At 53.8% G+C, this 22,581-nt stretch overlaps 2 protein-coding genes across 2 annotated transcripts; both read left to right on the forward strand.

The window, feature by feature from the left end:
* The first annotated feature begins 1,636 nt into the window (after window positions 1-1,636).
* TMEM86B (transmembrane protein 86B) lies at window positions 1,637-3,569 on the forward strand. Its single transcript, XM_074297671.1, has 3 exons — window positions 1,637-1,675; window positions 1,949-2,195; window positions 2,916-3,569. The coding sequence occupies exons 1-3, from the start codon at window positions 1,637-1,639 to the stop codon at window positions 3,296-3,298; spliced, it is 669 nt and encodes a 222-aa protein (XP_074153772.1). The 3' UTR covers window positions 3,299-3,569.
* An 829-nt stretch (window positions 3,570-4,398) lies between these two features.
* Window positions 4,399-21,683, forward strand: PTPRH (protein tyrosine phosphatase receptor type H). Its single transcript, XM_074307288.1, has 20 exons — window positions 4,399-4,650; window positions 5,238-5,271; window positions 5,421-5,669; window positions 6,069-6,335; window positions 7,914-8,180; window positions 9,766-10,032; window positions 11,652-11,918; window positions 14,760-15,026; window positions 15,433-15,693; window positions 15,902-16,165; window positions 16,483-16,567; window positions 16,675-16,719; window positions 16,882-16,972; window positions 17,886-17,976; window positions 18,320-18,396; window positions 18,482-18,616; window positions 19,218-19,340; window positions 20,578-20,738; window positions 20,957-21,092; window positions 21,249-21,683. The coding sequence occupies exons 1-20, from the start codon at window positions 4,603-4,605 to the stop codon at window positions 21,393-21,395; spliced, it is 3,282 nt and encodes a 1,093-aa protein (XP_074163389.1). The 5' UTR covers window positions 4,399-4,602; the 3' UTR covers window positions 21,396-21,683.
* Window positions 21,684-22,581: the final 898 nt, after the last annotated feature.

Consider the following 22,581-nt stretch of genomic DNA (forward strand, 5'->3'; position numbering starts at 1 on the left):
AGATCCACAAGATCAGGGTTGTGTCCTTGCTGGGCATCCTTCCCTTGCTAAGTGTGGCGGGCTAAATCTCCTTTTGTTGGGGCTCCAGTGTCTAATTTCATTCCAGTTCCAAACCCGAAGCATCCAGGCCATTCTGGATAAGGCTGGTGGATTTTGTCAATGAATGTTTGTTTAACTGCAGACGTGGTTGGAGTTCTGGACTTGGAGTCAAGAAGGAATGTTCCCCCAGAGCTCCGGACTTGGAGTCGGGAAGGAATGTTCCCCCAGAGCTCGGGACTTGGAGTCGGGAAGGAATGTTCCCCCAGAGTTCCGGACTTGGAGTCGGGAAGGAATGTACCCCCAGAGTTCGGGACTTGGAGTCGGGAAGGAATGTTCCCCCAGAGCTCGGGACTTGGAGTCGGGAAGGAATGTTCCCCCAGAGCTCGGGACTTGGAGTCGGGAAGGAATGTTCCCCCAGAGTTCCGGACTTGGAGTCGGGAAGGAATGTTCCCCCAGAGTTCCGGACTTGGAGTCGGGAAGGAATGTTCCCCCAGAGCTCCGGACTTGGAGTCGGGAAGGAATGTTCCCCCAGAGCTCCGGACTTGGAGTCGGGAAGGAATGTTCCCCCAGAGCTCCGGACTTGGAGTCGGGAAGGAATGTTCCCCCAGAGCTCCGGACTTGGAGTCGGGAAGACCTTTGAATTTAAACTTTGCTTTGTGTAACTGTGGACAAATCTTTCATGGGTCTGTAAATTGGGGCTGCTTAAAGCACCTGCTTCATAGGGTTATGATGAGAATCACATGGGGAACACCGAGTATTTCTCCGACCTTTTGGGGCCACATAAATGTTAAAGGGGACAATGTGACAGGGAGGGAGTCATCCTCTCACTGCCGCCATCCCGATGGAGGAAGACTTTTGTGATGGTTTCTTTTCTTTCTTCAATAACCTTTCATTAAATGCTGCTGCTTTGAACTGAATGCTGTTTTCCAGCTGATCAGTAAAGGCAAATGCAGCCATGTCTTTAGGGGGTAACTTGGGCAACTTCTCCCTGGTTGGGAGGGGGTGCCACGATCTCCCGTGCTCCCGCTGACATGTGCTCCTGGCCACAGCAGGGAAGTCTGTCCCTCCACTGGGAGGATTTGGGGACAACCTCCTCTGTAACCTTCCTTCTTGACAAAGGCCATTCTCTGCTGGTGACCTTAATCCCCTCTGCCTCCTCCTGGAGGTTGCCCCTTTGATCACCACCCCCTTTCTTATTCTCCACCTCACAGCTGGCACTGGGCTCCTCTGAGGTCTCCAAACACGTCCACGATTCTCTCATCATTAAAAAAGTCTTCCCTTGCTTTTGCCATCCCCTTGATTATTGTTCTGTCTCTGCCCGGGGGGCCCCAAGGTTTGTTCACAAGGGCATGAGCCTCTAAGTCGGGATCCCGGGGGGCAGAAGGACTCTGGCTCTGGCTGTGGAGAGCTGGGCCCTTTCCAGCGGGCACCACGGAGTGCCATCCAGAGGGAGGGGGAAGGGCGGGAGAATCTCCGACCTCGTTATCAGCCCAGAGTCCATGGGGACGGTTTCCAGGTTAAAGTGTAACCAGACCCCCCCATTCTCCACCTTCCCCCCTTGCCTGGGTCACACAATTCTAGGGGTGCCTGGGCAAACATGGTGGCTCGTGGAAAGGAATCAGGGAGGACTCCAGATGTGAGACCCTCCTCAACCCCCTCCCCCTGCCTGGGAGGCCCAAGGCCTAGGTCTCCAAGGGAGGCTGGGAGAGCAGCTAGATTTTGGGGCTGTCTGTGAGGGAGAGAGGGCGGGGGCGGCTACCTTCCGGGGATCCCTGTGGAAGTGGGGAAGGTCCCAGGGAGGCCGGAGCCTCAGAGAACCGGGAACTGGGCGCCTGGGTCCCCGGGGCTTGGGTGGGCACTTCAGGGGGTGGGAGCTGGGCTGGTGTCCACAGGCTGTCCCTCTCTCTAGACTCTGCTCCTGGCCTTGAGGCTGGTGCCCTTCTTCGCCTCCTGCGCCCTCTACTTCCTCCTCTGGCTGCCCTCGGAAGAACCCGGCTGGACCAGCGCTCTGGTCAAATGCCTCCCCATCCTCTGCCTGGCCTTCTTCGCCCGCACCAGCGCCTCCCAGGGGCCCGGCCGCCGATTTATCCCGATGGGCCTCCTCTGCTCGGCGCTGGGGGACGTCTTCCTCATTTGGCCCAACCTGTTCCTCTTTGGTGAGTGGGGAGCAAGGGGCAAGGACTGGGTGGGACTGGGGGCGGGGCAGGAGTCAGGAGACCAGGTCCAAGGCCATGTGGGGTGGGCTTTGGCCGAGACCCTGGCCCCGCCTCGGATGGAGAGGTTGGAAAATGAGTGGGGTCCTTTCCAGGATGGGGCCGCCAGCCTCCACTTCCCAGGCTCTGCAAGCAGAGGGTCCCAGAGACCCTAGAGAGCATTCAGTGTTCACCTGGCCCCTGGGGAGAGTGTTAGGGACCCTCTGGCGCTTCCTCATCCATCAAACCCAGGGGTGGCTGCAGGGCCCAGAGAGGGCAGGGCTAATCCAATTCCCCAGCCAGGAGGGAAGGCAGCTCTGATGGCTCAGGGGGTAATGAGCTCCCCATCCCCAGGAGTATGCAAGCAGAGGACGTGACCAGGCCTGTCACCTTCTAGAAATTCGGGGCTACAGGGGGCCCACGGACTGAGGTCGATGCCCTCGGGAGGGAAGAGCAGAGCCTGCTTTCCAAGGGCTCCCAGAGGCGCCTAATGCTGTGCCCTTGAACGTGGCCATGGGTTCGAATCCCTGATTGCTGGGATTTTACTGCAGAGGAAACTGGCCTGGACAGGAGGGGCGCCTTACAGCTGGGAAGAATTCAAAGCAGGGCTTGAACCCGGAGCCCCGGCCAGGCCAACCTGCTGGCTGTAGCCTTCCGACTCCCAACCTGGCCCTTGCTTTGCAGGTATGGCGGCCTTTGCCGTGGCCCACCTGTGCTACCTGGGGGCCCTGGGCTGGCTGCCGCTGCGCCCGGTCCTCCTGAGCTCCGTGGCGGCTGCCTTCGGCTTCTACGTGGGGCTCCTGCAGCCTCAGCTGCCGCCCGGCCTGGGGCTCCCAGTGTTCCTTTACGCAGCCATTCTGGGCCTGGTGCTGTGGCGGGCTCTGGCCCGAGGGGGCCCCACGGCCATTGGCGGCCTGCTCTTCAGCGTCTCGGACGCCGTCCTGGCCTGGGACACCTTTGTCCGGCCCCTGCTTCCAGGACGTCTGATCATCATGGTCACCTACTACTCTGCCCAGGCCCTGCTGGCTCTGTCGACAGTGGAGGCCAGGGCCTCCAAGGCCGACTGAGGCCCCAGTGTCTCCCGGCAAGTCTGCCAGGGTGGTGCTGACCCCTGCCCGGGGCTGGCAGACCCAGTCTTGGGCACGGCCTTTTCTGGAGGCCTCCTGCACACTCATCACCTCCGGGGCTGCTGTCCTCACCATGGCTCATTTCTCCAGATGAAGAAGACTTTCCCCACCTCCCTTGGACTCCCCCAGCCCTTGACTGACATTACCCACAATCCTCCTGGCTTGAATGCCCCATAGGTGGGCCGTCCGGCCCTTGGCATCCAAGCCACCATCTGCCCAGGCACTTAATAAAGCTGATATTGATAATAAGCCTGGGCTGTCTGTTATTTTGGGAGGGGGGAGAGGGCCACAGCCCTAGGGGGGTTGGGGCCTGGAAGGGAATGTGCTGGCTCTCAGCCTTCCTCCACCCCTCCATCCCCGGAGCTCTGTGGGCCCAGTTTCTAAGCATCTTTCCCTTGCTCTAGTGAGTGAGCTTCCCAGGGGAGGGAGGGGGCTCCATTCGGGGTTTCCTTGGCAAAGACACTGGAGGCTTTGCCTTCTCCTTCCCCAGCTCCTTTGGGGCAGATGGGACCACGCAGCCAGCCAGGGTCAGGCTGGCTCTGAACTCAGGAAGATGAGTTTTCCCAGCATCCCCTAGCTGCCATAAGGAAGACCCTCCGCTACCCCCTTTTTCTCTTTATGGGTGGGTGGGCTCCATTTATATTCTAGGGCTCCATTGGATGCTCAATGGCACTTGGTCCATGTATTTGGGAAAGGGCCAGTTCAAGGTCTCGGCTGCCTTCAGTAACCTGGGGCTTCGGCTCTCCCTGGGACTCCCTTTCATTCTCCACAAGGTGTGGGTGGGTGGGAGACAAGGGCCCTTCAGCGCCCTTGCTAACTTCCCCTTTGGCCTCCCCCCCCTACCCCCCCGGGCTCTGGTGATTTTGCCTCGCCCAGCCTCAGCTTCCCTATTGGTAAAAAACAGGAGGGGCAGCATTGCTTCTGCTGTTGTGGGCAGGAATGCAGGCTGGCCCAGAGGAGTCTGGCCCCAAGGGAGGGCGTGCTGGGGTGTGAAGGGCCAGGAGGGGTCAGCGCCTTCTCATCTCTCCTTGCCCGCCTCTCTTCCTCCTCCCTTGCCCTCTCTGTCCTCCTCCACCCCAGGCTATGACCTCTGTCACCCCAGAGAAAGGAGAAGCTGTTGGGGTGAAAGTCCAAAGGGAGGAGGAGAGCAGAGAGCTCCCACACCTGAGTTTCGCTTTTCCCTCTCTGGCTTTGTCTCATTTCTCCCTCCTCTCTCCTTCTGACTCCCTCCTGCATCCCAAGTCATGAGTGGACCCTCGCCTGGGCCCGGGCATCTGCTGAACGTGGTGGCGGTGAGTGTCCCTGCTGCGGAGGAAGGAGCCGGAAGCTTGCAGCCACCTCCCTGGCTGCCAAAGGCTCGCGGGGGTTGGGGCCACCAAGCCGTCGAGGGACTGGGAGCTCGAGGAGCGGGTGGTCAGGTCACTGAGAGAGTGGGGTCTCTGGGCCTAAAGGGTGGGCGACGGAGGAAAGTTCCAAAGACCGGGACTGCTAGGTCCCGTCATCCTCTCTGACACCCGCTGGAAGCAATTTTGTGTTCCTTCCGGACACCATCCACCCACAAGCTTGTCTTGGACGGGCGAGTCGCCGGCTTTGTTCTTCTCCTAGAAGTCCCCGGCCCTGCCTCTGCCCTTGCTCTGGGGGTGAGGAGCCCTCTTTCTCTTGGCCTGGAGCCAATGGCGATGGCTGAATATTCATGGCAACCGATCCACAGGCTTGGGTTTCCCCCAAACTCCTTCCTCCCTCTCTCCCTCCCAGTAAATGGGCGGGCTGAGACTGGGGTGAACTTTGTCTGAAGGAGGAGCTGAGAGGGAATTCCAGCCCAGCCCTTCAGCAGAGGCAGAGAGCTCTGATGTCACCCTGTAAGTATTCTTCCTAACAGGTCCTGGTGTGCTGGACAGTGTCCTTGGCAGCTGGTGAGTGGCAGACAGCTTCCCGGGCCTTCTGTTTACCCCCAAACAGAGGGTCCTTCCCAAGCCAGTCTGGGATGTGTAAGGGCTTTGGGGAATTCCCGGGGTTCCCTTAAGTGCTTCCCTAGCTGACCCTTCTCCTGCCTGAATCTCAGCCCAGGTGGAGATCTCAGCCTTGCAGGTGACCAAGCAGACCAATGTCTCAGTCACCCTGAAATGGGAGCCACGTAATGAGAGCTCTCCGAAGTATAGCATCACCTGGGCTAAGGACGGCCAGCACATTGGGACAAACAGCACGTCAGATCCTCACTACACTGTGGAGAACCTGGAACCTGGAACCCTCTATGAGTTCACGGTCACAGTGGACGGAACCAGCCCTGGAAAGAGCCTTAAGGCATCCACCGGTGAGACTTAAAGATAATAAAATATATATTTATACGATTATTTTGCTGCACAAGAAAATCAAATCCAAAGGGGAAAATATGAGAAAGAAAAGAAAATTCCTGTGATATTTTTAAGCCTTATGGAAAGCCTCAAGTCCCGTGATTTTAGTGGGAAGAAGGGAGAAGTTTGAAACAAAAGGACCCCTGAAGGCATGAATCTAGGCCCTACTAGGTACTTCTGACTCCTGGACAGCTCCACCTCAAACTCAAAGGCTCCTTTGCTGGAGAGCATCTCCCACCAGGGGAATTCCCCACCAGGTCAATCCAGGGCCTCAGTATGTCACCTCTGCTCTTGGGGACTTGGTGGGGAGATATGGGAAGCCTTCCCCTGCAGACTCTTACTTCTCTCTTCTCATGAAGTACCCAATGAGGTCAGAGAACTCAAGATGACAGCCCGGAGTAACAGCTCAGTCACCCTGCAGTGGAAGGTCCCTGAGGGCCCCGAGTATACAGACTACACCTACTGGATCAGCTGGACCAGTGAGAATGGCCTTGTTGGGGGAGCCAGCACAACAGAGACGGAGCATGTGGTGGAAGGCCTGGATCCTGCCACTGAGTACAATTTCACAGTGAAGGCTGAGAGGAATAATGTCAGCAGCTCTGGCCTGAGCCTCCTGGTGACCACAGGTGAGATGGAGGCTGGGTGTTGGGGTGATGCTGTGGCAGGTGGGACAGGGAGCCTGAGGTCTCCTGAGCACATGATGAGAGCATGGAGACCTCAGGTTTGAGCCCAGAAATGGCAGCATCTCAGAGCAGGGAGGAACCAGAGGCCATCTCTTCCCACCCTTCATTTTCAAGAAGCCAGAACTGGGGGGCTTTGGGGAAAAGAGAAGGGGGAAAAGGGGAAGAAGGCTCCAGCCTTGCATCCTTCAGGGGTTCAGACCTCCCTGAGTTTCCTTTGACTTCACAAATTAACCATCATTCTAATCATCTACCATGGGCCCTTCACCTAGCAAGCACCCATAGTGTGCAAGTGTGAGAATAGCAAAGTCATTCACAGCTGGTGATCCTGGAACACTGCTTTGTACACAGAACATTTCACTTTGCTTGAGCTCATGGAGGACTTTCAGGTTTTTTCTGAGAGCATCCTGCTCATCATTTCCCACAGAACAATAATATTCGATGATAATCCCAGTTTATTCAGCCTTTCCCCAGTTGTTGAGCATCCTCATAATTTCCAATTTCCTGCTCTAAGAGAAGGACTACAAATCTCTTTGTACATATAGGCCTTTTTCCTTTTTAAAGGTTTCTCTTGGTTTGCATGTCCAGTAGGGGTCCAAGAATATGACTGAATTCAGATAGTCCTTTGGGCACAGATCATATCTTTTGCTCATTTATCAGTTAGGGGCTTAGTTTTTATAAATTTGATTCAATTCCCTCTAAGTTTGAGGAGCAAGGCTTATCAGAGAAACTTGTCTCAAGATTCTTTTTACATTTACTATTGCTGACTGTATGTCCCTGCATTTACTTTATCCTCTCCCTCCTTTCACCCTGTCTGTCCTCAAAAGTGTTAGGCTACGGACCACTGCCCTCACTACCTTTATTCTAGTAACAATTATTATGGTTCTGTCCAAGGAGTTTTCCTTTATGTGGGTTATACTAATAGATGCTGACAATATTAGAAATTAGAACTAATTTGAATTAATGGCTTTCAGAGACCCCCAGGATCCTTGGGAGTGTACTTGGAAACTCCCAGCTCGAGAGCAGAGTTTCTGTAACTTTTTCCACTCATAAGCTCTTTTTTACTGTGAAACTTTTAATGTGAACCCGTTACATAGGAGCATAGAACAGGTATAGAAAGCAGAAATTTACTGATGTCATAAAAGTTACTTTGAAAACAATTCTTTAGTATATATAAACTTTCATCATTATTTAAGGTGAAAGCAAATTTGTGTATTAATGAGAAGGACGTGATTGTTTATTTTGATATAAAGAATTGAGTCTTGATGCAATATTTGATACCTTTTTCTGTTGCCAAATTCTTGACCCACATTAGACCATGAGGTAAGTCAAGGCCAGGTGGTGAAGGGCATTTTTGATCCCACAGGTAACAGGAGGGGCAGGGGGGATGGTTGTGGAGCTGGACCATGACTTAGTTCACTTGTGCTTTGAGAATATTGCCTTGAGAGACTGGGCAGGGACTGGAGCTGTGCTGGAGCATGGGCAGCTGCTCCCCACTACTTGTACTTCTCTCTTCTCATGAAGTACCCAATGAGGTCAGAGAACTCAAGATGATAGCCCGGAGTAACAGCTCAGTCACCCTGCAGTGGGCGGTCCCTGAGCAACCCCTAAATGCAACCTACACTTACTGGATCAGCTGGACCAGTGAGAATGGCCTTGTTGGGGGAGCCAACACAACAGAGACGGAGCATGTGGTAGAAGGCCTGGATCCTGCCACTGAGTACAATTTCACAGTGAAGGCTGAGAGGAATAATGTCAGCAGCTCTGGCCTGAGCCTCCTGGTGACCACAGGTGAGACAGGGGCTGGGTGTTGGGGTGATGCTGTGGCAGGGGGCACAGGGAGCCCGGGGTCTCCTGGGCACACAATTAGAGCATGGAGACCTCAGGTTTGAGCCCAGAATGGCAGCATCTCAGAGCAGGGAGGAACCAGAGGTCGTCTCTTCCTACTCTTCATTTTCAAGAAGCCAGAACTGGGGGGCTTTGGGGAAAAGAGAAGGGGGAAAAGGGGAAGAAGTCTCTAGCCTTGCATACTTTAGGGGTTCAGATCTCCCTGAGTTTCCTTTGACTTCACTAATTAGCCATCATTCTAATCAATCTATCATGGGCCATTCACCTAGCAAGCACCCATAGTGTGCAAGTGTGAGAATAGTAAAGTCATTCACAGCTGGTGATCCTGGAACACTGCTTTGTACACAGAACATTTCACTTTGCTTGAGCTCATGGAGCACTTTCAGGTTTTTTCTGAGAGCATCCTGCTCATCATTTCCCACAGAACAATAATATTCGATGATAATCCCAGTTTATTCAGCCTTTCCCCAGTTGTTGAGCATCCTCATAATTTCCAATTTCCTGCTCTAAGAGAAGGACTACAAATCTCTTTGTACATATAGGCCTTTTTCCTTTTTAAAGGTTTCTCTTGGTTTGCATGTCCAGTAGGGGTCCAAGAATATGACTGAATTCAGATAGTCCTTTGGGCACAGATCATATCTTTTGCTCATTTATCAGTTAGGGGCTTAGTTTTTATAAATTTGATTCAATTCCCTCTAAGTTTGAGGAGCAAGGCTTATCAGAGAAACTTGCTTCAAGATTCTTTTTACATTTACTATTGCTGACTGTATGTCTCCCACATTTACTTTATCCTCTCTCCCCTTTCACCCTGTCTGTCCTCAAAAGTGTTAGGCTACGGACCACTGCCCTCACTACCTTTACTCTAGTAACAATTATTGTGCTTCTTTCCAAGGAGTTTTCCTTTATGTGGGTTATATTTAAAGATGTTTACCATATTAGAAATTAGAACTAATTATGAATTAAAGGCTTTCAGAGAACCCCAGGATCCTTGGGAGTGTACTTGGACACTCCCAGCTCGAGAGCAGAGTTTCTGTAACTTTTTCCACTTTTCCAAGCTCTTTTTTACTATGAAATTTTAATGTGACCCTGCTGTATAGGAGCATAGAACAGGTATAGAAACCAAATATTTATTGATGTCATGAAAAGTTACTTTGAAAACAATTCTTTAGTATATATAAACTTTCATCATTATTTAAGGTGAAAGCAAATTTGTATATTCATGAGAAGGACGTGATTGTTTATTTTGATATAAAGAATTGAACCTTGATGAAATATTTGATACCTTTTTCTGTTGCCAAATTCTTGACCCACATTAGACCATGAGATAAGTCAAGGCCAGGTGGTGAAGGGCATTTTTGATCCCACAGGTAACAGGAGGGGCAGGGGGGATGGTTGTGGAGCTGGACCATGACTTGGTTCACTTGTGCTTTGAGAATATTGCCTTGAGAGACTGGGCAGGGACTGGAGCTGTGCTGGGGAGCATGGGGTAGCTGCTCCCCACTACTTGTACTTCTCTCTTCTCATGAAGTGCCCAATGAGGTCAGAGAACTCAAGATGACAGCCCAGAGTAACAGCTCAGTCACCCTGCAGTGGGCGGTCCCTGAGGAACCCCTAAATGCAACCTACACTTACTGGATCAGCTGGACCACTGAGAATGGCCTTGTTGGGGAAGCCAACACAACAGAGACGGAGCATGTGGTGGAAGGCCTGGATCCTGCCACTGAGTACAATTTCACAGTGAAGGCTGAGAGGAATAATGTCAGCAGCTCTGGCCTGAGCCTCCTGGTGACCACAGGTGAGACGGGGGCTGGGTGTTGGGGTGATGCTGTGGCAGGTGGGACAGGGAGCCCGAGGTCTCCTGGGCACATGATGAGAGCATGGAGACCTCAGGTTTGAGCCCAGAATGGCAGCATCTCAGAGCAGGGAGGAACCAGAGGCCGTCTCTTCCCACCCTTCATTTTCAAGAAGCCAGAACTGGGGGGATTTGGGGGAACAGGGCAAGAAGTCTCCAGCCTTGCATCCTTCAGGGGTTCAGACCTCCCTGAGTTTCCTTTGACTTCACAAATTAACCATCATTCTAATCATCTACCATGGGCCCTTCACCTAGCAAGCACCCATAGTGTGCAAGTGTGAGAATAGCAAAGTCATTCACAGCTGGTGATCCTGGAACACTGCTTTGTACACAGAACATTTCACTTTGCTTGAGCTCATGGAGGACTTTCAGGTTTTTTCTGAGAGCATCCTGCTCATCATTTCCCACAGAACAATAAAATTCAATGATAATCCCAGTTTATTCAGCCTTTCCCCAGTTGTTGAGCATCCTCATAATTTCCAATTTCCTGCTCTAAGAGAAGGACTACAAATCTCTTTGTACATATAGGCCTTTTTCCTTTTTAAAGATTTCTCTTGGTTTGCATGTCCAGTAGTGGTCTTGTTAGGTCCAAGAATATGACTGAATTCAGATAGTCCTTTGGGCACAGATCATATCTTTTGCTCATTTATCAGTTAGGGGCTTAGTTTTTATAAAGTTGATTCAATTCCCTCTAAGTTTGAGGAGCAAGGCTTATCAGAGAAACTTGCTTCAAGATTCTTTTTACATTTACTATTGCTGACTGTATGTCCCCCACATTTACCTTATCCTCTCTCCCCTTTCACCCTGTCAGTCCTCAAAATTGTTAGGCTACTGACCACTGCCCTCACTACCTTTATTCTAGTAACAATTATTATGGTTCTGTCCAAGGAGTTTTCCTTTATGTGGGTTATATTAAGAGATGCTTACGATATTAGAAATGAGAACTAATTTGAATTAAAGGCTTTCAGAGACCCCCAGGATCCTTGGGAGTGTACTTGGAAACTTCCTACTCTAGAGCAGAGCTTCTGTAACTTTTTCCACTCATAAGCTCTTTTTTACTGTGAAACTTTTAATGTGAACCCAGTATATAGGAACATAGAACCGGTATAGAAATCAAACATTTGCTGATAAGTCATAAAGAAAATCATTTTGAAAACAATTCTTTAGTGTACAAATACTTTCATAATTATTTAAGGTGAAAGCAAATTTGTATATTCATGAGAAGGACGTGATTGTTTATTTTGATATAAAGAATTGAACCTTGATGCAATATTTGATACCTTTTACTGTTGCCAAATTCTTGACCCCATGTGGGGTCTTGACCCACATTAGGCCATGAGCTCAGTCAAGGCCAGGTGGTGAAGGGCATTTTTGATCCCCCAGGTAACAGGGAGCCATGGAGTGGGATGGTTGTGGAGCTGGACCATGACTTGGTTCACTTGTGCTTTGAGAATATTGCTTTGGCAGCTGGGTGGAGGGGACCCAGACTGGGCAGGGCCTGGAGCTGTGCTGGAGCATGGGCAGCTGCTCCTCACTACTTGTACTTCTCTCTTCTCATGAAGTGCTCAATGAGGTCAGAGAACTCAAGATGACAGCCCGGAGTAACAGCTCAGTCACCCTGCAGTGGAAGGTCCCTGAGGGCCCCGAGTATACAGACTACACCTACTGGATCAGCTGGACCAGTGAGAATGGCCTTGTTGGGGGAGCCAGCACAACAGAGACACAGCATGTGGTGGAAGGCCTGGATCCTGCCACTGAGTACAATTTCACAGTGAAGGCTGAGAGGAATAATGTCAGCAGCTCTGGCCTGAGCCTCCTGGTGACCACAGGTGAGATGGGGGCTGGGTGTTGGGGTGATGCTGTGGCAGGGGGCAAAGGGAGCCCGAGGTCTCCTGGGCACACGATGAGAGCATGGAGACCTCAGGTTTGAGCCCAGAATGGCAGCATCTCCGAGCAGGGAGGAACCAGAGGCTGTCTCTTCCCACCTTTCACTTTCAAGAAGCCAGAACTGGGGGGCTTTGGAGAAAAGAGAAGGGGAAAAAGGGGAACAAGTCTCCAGTCTTGTGTCCTTCAGGGGTTCAGACCTCCCTGAATTTCCTTTTATTTCACTAATTACCCATCATTCTTTTTAAAAATTTTTATTTTTTATTTTAATAGTTTTTATTTACCAGATATATGCATAGGTAATTTTTACAACATTGACAATTGTCAAACCTTTTGTTCTAATTTTCCCCCTTCTTCCCCCCCCCAAGATGACAGGTTGACCAATACATGTTAATTATGTTAGAGTATAAATTAAATACAATATATGTATACATGTGCAAACAGTTATTTTGGTGTACAAAAAGAATCAGACTTTCAAATAGTGTATCATTAGCCTGTGAAGGAAATCCAAAATGGAGGCGGACAAAATTAGAGGGAGTTGGAGATCTATGTAGTGGTTCATAGTCATCTCCCAGAGTTCTTTCGCTGGGTGTAGCTGGTTCAGTTCATCACTGCTCTATTGGAACCGATTTGGTTCATCTCATTGTTGGAGAGGGCCACATTCATCAGAATTGACCATCATACAGTATTGTTGTTGAAGTATATGATGATCTCCTGGTCCTGCTCATGTCACTCAGCATCAGTTCCTGTAAGTCTCTCCAGGCCTTTCTGAAATCATCCTGCTGGTCATTTCTTATAGAACAATAATATTCCATAATATTCATATACCACAATTTATTCAGCCATTCTCCAATTGATGGGCATCCACTCAATTTCCAGTTTCTGGCCACCACAAAGAGGGCTGCCACAAACATTCTTGCACATACAGGTCCCTTTCCCTTCTTTAAGATCTCTTTAATGAGCCATCATTCTAATCAATCTGCCATTTACTTAGCAAGCACTTACAATGTGCAAGCATTAGAATAGCAAAGTCATTCACAGCTGGTGATCCTGGAACATTGCTTGGTTCACAGAACATTTCACTTTCCTTGAGCTCATGGAGGAGTCTCAGTTTTTTTTCTGAGAGCATCCTGCTCATCTTTTCCCACAGAACAATAATATTCGATGACAATCCCAGTTTATTCAGCCATTCCCCAGTTGTTGAGCATCCTCATAATTTCCAATTTCCTGCTCTGAGAAGAGAAGGGCTACAAATCTCTTTGTACATATAGGCCTTTTTCCTTTTTAAAATTTTCTCTTGGTTTTCAGTCTTATTAGGTAAAAGAACATGCCTGAATTCATATAGTCCTTTGGGCACAGATCATATCTTTTGCTCATTTATCAGTTAGGGTCTTAGTTTTTATAAATTTGATTCAATTCCCTCTAAGTTTGAGGAGCAAGGCCTTATCAGAGAAACTTGCTTGAAGATTCTTTTTATATTTCCTATTGCTAACTGTATGTCCCCCGCATTTACTTTATCCTCTCTCCCCTTTCACCCTGTCAGTCCTCAAAAGTGTTAGGCTACTGACCACTGCCCTCACTACCTTTAGTCTAGTTGTGCTTTCATTGCATTTACTATTATCAGTCTCTCCTAATTCCTAGGGCTTCAGGCTACATCTGGCCACTGACTTTTACAGTGCCAACTAATTCTACCAAGTCGCCTCCTCTGAGGCCTGCAGGGGTCTCTGGCCACGATTTCTTGAATGGTAGTTTAATAACCGATAGCTCGCTCAACAACAGCCACTGCAAACTTAAACCTTTATTATACCTGCTCACATAATGCCCTGACAGATTATCTCCCTAGTGAACACCTGGCCTGAAGACCCATGTGTTCACTATCAAGCTCCTTACCTTTCTTGGCTATCCATCCACTGGGCTCAGCTACACCAGGATAAAGAGAGCGACGTGCTGCCCAAAGTGGGCTAAAAAAGGGTCTGGGAAGTCACACACACAACCAACCAGGGAGAGAACCAGCTTCTGTTATGAAGCTATGTGGATATGGCCGGGATTCTGCCCAAGGCAGTGCCTAGCCACAGAAAATTACTTCTGAGCCACTCAAATCTCCTCTTGCACTGTGGCTGCCCACTTAAAGGACCGTTACTTACATCCAGTGACAGTTGTTCTGGTTTGTCCAAAGAGTTTTCCTTTATGTGGGTTATATTTATGGATGTTTACCATATTAGAAATTAGAACTCATTTGAATTAAAGACTTTCAGAGACCCCCAGGATCCTTGGGTGTGTACTTGGAAATTCCCTGCTCTAGAGCAGAGCTTCTCAAACTTTTTCCACTCAAAAGCTCTTTTTTACTCTGAACATTTTAATGTGAACCTGGTATTTTGAAAACAATTCTTTAGTGTACATATACTTTCATTATTATTAAAGGTGAAAGCAAATTTGTGTATTAATGAGAAGGACGTGATTGTTTATTTTTGATATAAAGAATTGAATCTTGATGCAATATTTGATACCTTTTACTGTTGCCAAATTCTTGACCCCATGTGGGGACTTGACCACATTAGACCATGAGGTAAATCAAGGCCAAGTGGTGAAGGGCATTTTTGATCCCACAGGTAACAGGAGGGGCAGGGGGGATGGTTGTGGAGCTGGACCATGACTTGGTTCACTTGTGCTTTGAGAATATTGCTTTGGCAGCTGAGTGGAGGGGATCCAGACTGGGCAGGGACTGGAGCTGTGCTGGAGCATGGGCAGCTGCTCCTCACTACTTGTACTTCTCTCTTCTCATGAAGTGCCCAATGAGGTCAGAGAACTCAAGATGACAGCCCGGAGTAACAGTTCAGTCACCCTGCAGTGGAAGGTCCCTGAGGGCCCCGAGTATAAAGACTACAGCTACAGGATCAGCTGGACCAGTGAGAATGGCCTTGTTGGGGGAGCCAGCACAACAGAGACACAGCATGTGGTGGAAGGCCTGGTTGCTGCCACTGAGTACAATTTCACAGTGAAGGCTGAGAGGAATAATGTCAGCAGCTCTGGCCTGAGCCTCCTGGTGACCACAGGTGAGATGGGGGCTGGGTGTTGGGGTGATGCTGTGGCAGGGGGCACAGGGAGCCCGGGGTCTCCTGGACACACGATGAGAGCATGGAGACCTCAGGTTTGAGCCCAGAATGGCAGCATCTCAGAGCAGGGAGGAACCAGAGGCCGTCTCTTCCAACCCTTTCCTTTCAAGAAGCCAGAACTGGGGGTCTTTGGGGAAAAGAGAAGGGACAAGAGTGACCCCTGGGCTCCAGTCCTGCCCCCCTCGGGAAGCCTTCCTCGCCCCCTCCGTGCCATTCCGCCTCCCCAAGCCTCCCTGGGCCCTGCGGAGGGTTGTGGAGCCCCACCTTCCCCGGCTGGACGCCAGTGCTGCCCTCCCTCCGGCCCTGCTCTGGCCCCCTTCCTCACTCCTTGTCCTCTCGCTCCCAGTGCCCAACGAGGTCACCGAGCTGCAGGTGCTGAGACAGACCAATACCTCCATCTCCCTCAGTTGGGCGGGCCCCGAGGGAGCCGGGGGTCTCAGCTACAGCGTGGCCTGGGTCTCCTCTGGGACCGAGGAGCTCAGACTCACCAAGGAGCCCCGCTTCACTGCTGAGGGCCTCAGCCCTGGCTCTTGGTACCGGTTCTTGGTGAGGTCCGTGACAGCGGACGGGACCCAGGGTCCAGCACGTGCCATCAATAGCTCCACAGGTGAGGTCCGAGCTGGAGGGAGGGGAAAGGGCATCGGCCATGTGGAGGAGACCTTCCTGCCTCCCTCCCCCAGAGGAGGCTGCTGATGGACCTCCAGGCCGGGCCCTGGGCTGATGGGCTGTCCAGGAGTGGGCGGTGTGGAGGGGGAGGGGGCGGCCAGATCCCCTTCCCGATGGCCGCTGACCCGGCCCGGATGTGGTCCTCTCAGCTCCAGACCCTGTCACCATCACCTCTTGTGCTAGTGCGGCTGGGGGCTACGGGGTCGTCCTGGCCCTGGCCTGTCCTCCGGGGGGCCAGGAGAGGTTGGAGCTGGAGGTGGGGGACCAGAAAGTGGTGCATGCTGGGCCCTGTGCCAGCCCCCTGTCCATTAGGGGCCTGCAGCCGGCCCGGTCCTACCCAGCCATCGTCCGGAGCCTCTGGGCAGGGATGACCGCCATCTCAGCCCCTGTGACCTGCTACACTGAGAGTGGGGGTGAGACCAGGAGGGAGAAGGAGGCCGGAACCGAGGGCTCTCAGGGAGGAAGGCCGGGGAGAGGGAGGCCAGGGAGAGGGAGGCCTGGGAGAGGGAGGCCAGGGAGAGGGAGGCCAGGGAGAGGGAGGCTGGAACCCAGGGCTCACAGGGAGGGAGGCCAGGGAGAGGGAGGCCAGGGAGAGGGAGGCCAGGGAGAGGGAGGCTGGAACCCAGGGGTCTCAGGGAGGAAGGCCAGGTGGGGGGTGAGGTTGATGTAGCGGCTGAGGCAGGTTAGCCCTCCTCAAGTCCCTCTGTGTCTCCCCCCACTCCCTGCCTAGGGGTCATAGCTGGAGCCATCATTGGAGTCCTCCTCTTCGTCCTCGTCGTAGGGCTGCTCATCTTCTTTCTTAAGCGGCGGCACGGGTGAGGCAGGACCCGGGGCTCCTGGGGGCGGCTGGGCTCCGGCGCCTGCCCAGGCTGGCGCCCTGAACCCTAACCCTCACTCCCGCTTCCTCCCCCTCTTCCCATAGGAAGGCCAAGCAGGAGAAGCCCCAGGGCCCCCGCGTGAGCTTCAGGTGAGCCCAGGCTCGGGCAGGTGGGGTCCGGCTCAGACCCTGACTCCCCAGGGACCCTGGGAAAGCCCCTGCTGCCCCCTGGGAATCCCGCATGGGAGGGAGGGGTGAGCAGGGCGGGCCCACGGCCCCGGGTCCCAGGCAGCCCTCCTCGCTCCCTGCCAGCTCCCCGGGGGACATCTCTGCAGAGGATTTGGCAGCGCACATCCTGAAGAACCAGAAGGACAGTGACTGCGGATTTGCCGAGGAATACCAGGTGGGGCGCGATCACTGGGGCCGGACTGTGACCCCTCTTCCCGCTGTCACCCCCCCCAGCCGCCTCCCCCTGGGGTGTCAGCGATGCAGAACAACTGAATGATGGAAAGGGACCGAGAGAGGGGAAGAAGGAGAGGGGAGACAGAGACAGAGAGAGACAGAGACACAGAGACAGAGAGACAGAGACAGAGACAAGAGAGACAGAGACAGAGAGAGACAGAGACAGAGACAGAGAGAGACAGAGACAAGAGAGACAGAGACAGAGAGAGACAGAGAGACAGAGACAGAGACACAGAGACAGAGAGACAGAGACAGAGACAAGAGAGACAGAGACAGAGAGAGACAGAGAGACAGAGACAGAGACAGAGACAAGAGAGACAGAGACAGAGAGAGACAGAGAGACAGAGACAGAGACAGAGACAAGAGAGACAGAGACAGAGAGAGACAGAGACAGAGAGAGACACAGAGACAGAGAGAGATACAGAGACAGAGAGAGAGAGCCAGAGACAGCCCTGTTTCAGGAGGGTCCCTTCCCTGGGGATCTCGAGGTCCCGGGGCTGGAGCAGACCCTGGCCAGGTGCATGACCCTCATTGGAGGGGAGAAGGGGCGGGGCCTCGGGGGGCGGGGCCAGGGCTCTCCGGGGCAGGAGCTGACGGGCTGGGGAGGGGAGTTTGGGGGAAAGCAGAAGCTGGGAGCCCCAGTAACGGGGGCTTTGGGGGCGCCGGGGGAGGGGCGCAGCGGGGGGCTCAGTCCTGCCCGCCGGGTTTAGGGTTTGCGATTCCCAGGAGGCGCTTGGAGATGCGGAAAAAGGCAGGAGCGGAAAGGGAGACTGGGGGGGGGGGGGGGAATCGCCGGAGTGGGCCTGACTGGGCCTCCCCGGGGCCTCCCCGGGTCTGCGCTTCCTCCCGATCAGCAACTGGCTGTGGCGGGCACGGGGCAGACGCAAACCGCGGCCGCGGCGCTGGAGAACAGGAGCAAGAACCGCTTTTCCAACGTGCTGCCTTGTGAGACGGGGGCGCGCCCCCTCCCCCGCCCCCGGGGGGCGATGGGACCCCCTCCCCCGTAGAGAGAAGGGGCCGCCCCTCCCCCGGCCCCGGAGAGAGACCCCCCACCCCGTGCCCCGGACCAGAGCCGGAGGGAGCGCTGCTCCCGAGGCCCCCTGGGAGGGCTGGAGCTCCCTCGTGCAGCCCCGCGGTCCCCGACCCCGCGAGTGTCCCCTCGCCGGTCCCGGGAGACAGGGCACAGCCCCGAGGAGGCGGCTCCTCCTCCCTTCGCGCCCCCCCCCCCCCCGGCCGGTCGCCCTTTCTCTGCCGCTTTCCCGGCCCCAGCGCCTCCTTCCTCCCGCAGATGACTGGGCCCGAGTCCCCCTGCAGCCCCTCCCGGGGGAGCCCGGCTCCGACTACATCAATGCCAGCTTCATTCCGGTGAGCCACGGGGGAGGGCTCCGGGGGGGCTTCGGGCACTGAGATGGGGGAGGCGCCGGGGCCCCCTGACTCCGTCCCGTTCCAGGGCCTCGCGGGGCCCCGAGAGTTCATCGCCACCCAGGGGCCCCTCCCCCAGACGGTGGGCGACTTCTGGCGCCTGGTGTGGGATCAGCGAAGCCGGACCATCGTCATGCTGACCAACTGCGTGGAGTCCGGCCGGGTGAGCGCCGGACCTCGCGCCCCGCCCCCTCCCCGAGTCCGGCCCCCACTGCGGCTCTCGGCCCGCCCTCGGCCTCTGCCTTCCTTCTCCTGCTTTCCTTTCCAGCCCAGTCCCCTCCCCCCCTCCCCTGCCCTCCCCTCCTCCCTCTTTGTCTCCCTCCCTCCCAGTCTGCCTCCGCCCATCCCTTCCCCCGCCCCCTTTCTTTGTTCCTCCCCCCTCCCTCCCTCTCTCCCTCCCTCTTGGTCTCTCCCGCCTCTCCCCTCCCCTCTTCCCTGCCTCCCTCCCCTTTCCCTTCCTGTCTCTGGTCTCTCCCTCGGCCCCGTCTCCTTGCCTCCCCTCCCCCTTCCTTTTCTCTTCCCCGTCTCCCTTTGGAGGAGAAGGAAGCAAGCCCACTCTCGCTCCTCGCGATCCCGGGAGCGCCCTCGGGCTGGGGAGAACCTTTGCTGTCGCTCCGTTAGATGCTCTTGGGGGGTTTCCGCTCCTAGGTTAAAGATCCCCCTTGGCTGTATTGGGCTGGCGAGAAGCAAATGAGGGTCTGGGGGAGCCCGGCTCTGCCTGTGGGATTCACAGAATCTGCCTTCTGGGTAATGTTCATCTCCAGGTCAAGTGTGAACATTACTGGCCCCTGGATGCCCAAACTTGCACCCACGGGCGCCTTCGGGTCACCCTGAAAGGGGAAGATGTGGCCGAACACTGGACCATTCGCGACTTGCAGCTGTTTCATGTAGGCACCCAGAGCCCCCAGTCCTGTCTCCCCCCAGCACCTTTCATGCTCTGAGCGGCACGGCATCCGGGACTCCTGACCTCGGGCCTTTCTGCCCTCACCCTCTGATGTGCCCCCCCATCCCGGATCACCTCAGTCACCTTTCAGGAGCCCCAGCCCCAGCCAGGCCGTGCTGCCACCCCTAAGTACCTCTGGGCATGAGTCCTCCCGGTCCCCCCAAGTCAGAATCACACCATGTGAGGGCCGTTCTGGTCCCAAACCTACGAGCTGATGTCCTCGGCGGGCCCCGACTTCCACGTAGTTTCAGGGTTCCGTGATCAATCACGGCGACTCCCAGTACCCCCCAACTAACCAGTCACTTCCTGGGATCCAGTCTCCAATGGAAGGTTCACTTATAAACTATTCCCCTGACTTTGCCCGATCTTCCAGGAACTTGCAGACCCGATCCCGCTAAATCTGTGGGATAGAGAAAGGGAATAAGCATTTATTAAGCATCTGCTGTGTGCCAGGTCTTAAGTGCTTCCTTAGTTGGTTATCCTAGTTAAGTGCATTTATTATCTCCATTTTATTTTTATTTTTTTAAATGGTTAAATGCATATTTACAAAAATCAGAGAATCAGTGATGAAACTGATATGATTAGCATCTCGACAAAAGTGGAAAGAAATTGAAACTAAGAAAATTACTAAAATTTCTTTACATTTCTGTATTAACTCCATTTTAAAGTTGAGGAAAATGAAATAGAGGCTGAATGACTTGTCCAGGGTCACACCATTAGGAAGTGGCTGAGGTCTGAGGGAACCCAGGTCTTCCCAATTCCAGACTCAGGGCTCTGTCCACTACACCACCTCGCTGCCTTTGGGTATTCCCAGACTAGCCAGATTCTAGATTAAATCAAGCCCCTCAAACTCTTCCCTGTTCTCAGCAATGGTTCAGCAATGGACGCACCTGCTTAGCTCCCTCCTCTGGGCTTGCCCCCCCCATTTCCCCAGTACTCCGGACTCTCCCTTCCAGAACCTCCTCCATAGCCTCTCTGCCCCTCAGCCTCCAAGGCAGTGCTGTGCTGTAGGAAGGACAAAGGGTTTGCACTCCAGGAAGGTAGATTCTCATCTTGCCCTGGCTCCCTCCTACCCAAGGGGCCTTGGTCTCAGAGCCTCTTGCTCTCTCTGGACCTCCCAGTTAGCCTCGGTGACCCCTACAGGGCCCTGCAGCCCTAACTTCCTGTCCCTCCTCTTCTAGATGGACCTGAAGGAAAGCCTGTCTGTGCGCCAGTTCCACTACACAGCCTGGCCAGACCACGGTGTTCCCCGGTCCCCAGACCCCCTGCTAGCTTTCCAGTCACTCCTGCGCAAGTGGCTGGAGCAGAGCCTAGAGGGAGGGCCTCCCATTGTCCATTGCAGGTAAGCTGCCAGCCCCGGCCCCCATCCCTGGCCCTGTGTGGAGGAGGGTTAGATGATCCCCCTCAGGAGCACCCCACAAATGAATCCTGCCAGAACCTGGTCCCTCGGTGCATTCCCCAGGCTAGACCCTCTCCCTGGCCTGGGCTTGCTACCCCCCACCCCTGAGGCCCCCAGGAATCCTGGGAGAAGTCCTTTCACCACTTTTCTGTCCCCACTAGCGCTGGGGTAGGGCGCACAGGGACCCTCATTGCTTTGGATGTGCTGCTGAGGCAGCTGCAGAAGTACCAGTACGTTGGGGTCCAGTCCTTCGTCAGAAAGATGAGGAGGAGCCGCCCCCTGATGGTGCAGACTGAGGTCAGGCTCTGGCCCGGCAGGGGTCAGGGGTAAAGAGCGAGGTTGGTGGGAGCTGGATGTGGGCTCTGGTAAGCTGGGGGTGTTTGGCCTGGAAATCTAGCGCCCCATCTGTCCTGAGACCCTTCTCGCCCTGTCTCCTTTCTCCCCCTCCTCCAGGGCCAGTACATCTTTCTGTACCAAACTCTCCTGAGGTTTCAGCAGCTGTCCCAGGACACCGAGGACATTTACAGAGCCCAGGAAGAAATCCTGTATGAGAATGTGGGGGCCATCCAGGCCTACGAGCAGGAGATGAGTGTGAGATAAGAGCCCTGCTTCCTGGGGTTCAGGATGCTCTCCCCTGGGGGCCCCCGGGCCCCAGGAGCTGAATCTGCGAGTACCCGGGTTCTCTATGGGGCGGCGCAGTGCATCCAGATGTCTGGTCTCTCAGTGCCATCCAATTATGTGATGTGGATATGGGGAGATCTCTGAGGGGCTGAGCTCTGCCCTCCCCCAGGGGATGAGGAAGGCTCCTGAACTCCTACTGCAGCCCCCCCCCCCCAATACAGCCTGTATATATTAGTCTTAATTTATTAAATCAGTCCTCCTACCTCTGAGCTGATGTTTGGGACGCAGAGTGTGCCCTGGTGCGCTCTGTTAGGACATAGTAATGTGTCTTCTCTGGGACCTTGGGGGTGGGGGCTGTGCAGGCTCTGGTGTGACTTCCCTGCATTCAGCACCAAGGACAGCACCAAGCTATGAGAGCTCCCAGGGCCAGGCTGGACTGCTTGCCACCAGCATCCTGAGGTCAAGCCTAGAGGCTTCCAAACCCAGGCCCAGACTGAGGCAGCCATCCAACAAGTGTCTGTTTCTCCACCTGAAGCCTGAGTGCAGACGCCGGGTCTCCTGATCTCTGGGAAGTCACAGTCTACTGATCAACTCTGAGCGGGCTGGGGAGGTGACAGAGGGGAACCCGAGAGCAAGCCTGAGAGATGTCTCAGGGTGAAGGATCCCTCTTATCTCGTTGATCCTTTAGAAAATCTGGGGTCCTTAGAGGTGGTTTTAGAGAGGGCTCTCAGAACAGATTCCCTTTTGTCCTTCATTTCCATGTCAATGCTTTCTCAGCAGCCTTCAGGATAACAAGGTCTCCACAGCCCTTTAAAGATGCTTTCCCTTGACCCCATTATCCTATAGCTCTCCTTTCTTTTATAGTCAACTTCTCCCCAAACTGTCTACACTCAGGCTATCCTCTTATTCCCACTTGTTTCCCCAGCCCTTGCAATCTGGCTGTTGACCTCACCATTCAGCTACGGCTGCCCTCTCCAAGATCACCTACTATGACTTAAAGATTAAATCAAGCGACATTTTGATGTGGCATTTAATGCAAATGACCCCTCCTTCCCCCCCCCCTTCTCTTCTTTCCTTCACTCTCACATAAACGGCCTTCCATGATGTTTCTAGGGTCTTTTCCTGCATGTCTGCCCATCTCTTTCTGGGGCTCTGCCCCCCACTC

This window comes from Sminthopsis crassicaudata, chromosome 3 (genome assembly GCF_048593235.1).
Source record: "Sminthopsis crassicaudata isolate SCR6 chromosome 3, ASM4859323v1, whole genome shotgun sequence".
Lineage (NCBI taxonomy): Eukaryota > Metazoa > Chordata > Mammalia > Dasyuromorphia > Dasyuridae > Sminthopsis > Sminthopsis crassicaudata.

Excerpts from the sequence above, each read along its gene's own strand:
- TMEM86B (XM_074297671.1), top strand. The coding sequence starts at position 1,637 with ATGGTGGCTCGTGGAAAGGAATCAGGGAGGACTCCAGAT. Across the intron at positions 1,676-1,948 it reads AATCAGGGAGGACTCCAGAT|ACTCTGCTCCTGGCCTTGAG; the intron begins GTGAGACCCTCC and ends CCCTCTCTCTAG. Across the intron at positions 2,196-2,915 it reads GCCCAACCTGTTCCTCTTTG|GTATGGCGGCCTTTGCCGTG; the intron begins GTGAGTGGGGAG and ends CTTGCTTTGCAG.
- PTPRH (XM_074307288.1), top strand. The coding sequence starts at position 4,603 with ATGAGTGGACCCTCGCCTGGGCCCGGGCATCTGCTGAACGTGGTGGCG. Across the intron at positions 5,272-5,420 it reads GACAGTGTCCTTGGCAGCTG|CCCAGGTGGAGATCTCAGCC; the intron begins GTGAGTGGCAGA and ends CCTGAATCTCAG. Across the intron at positions 16,166-16,482 it reads CTGCTACACTGAGAGTGGGG|GGGTCATAGCTGGAGCCATC; the intron begins GTGAGACCAGGA and ends CTCCCTGCCTAG.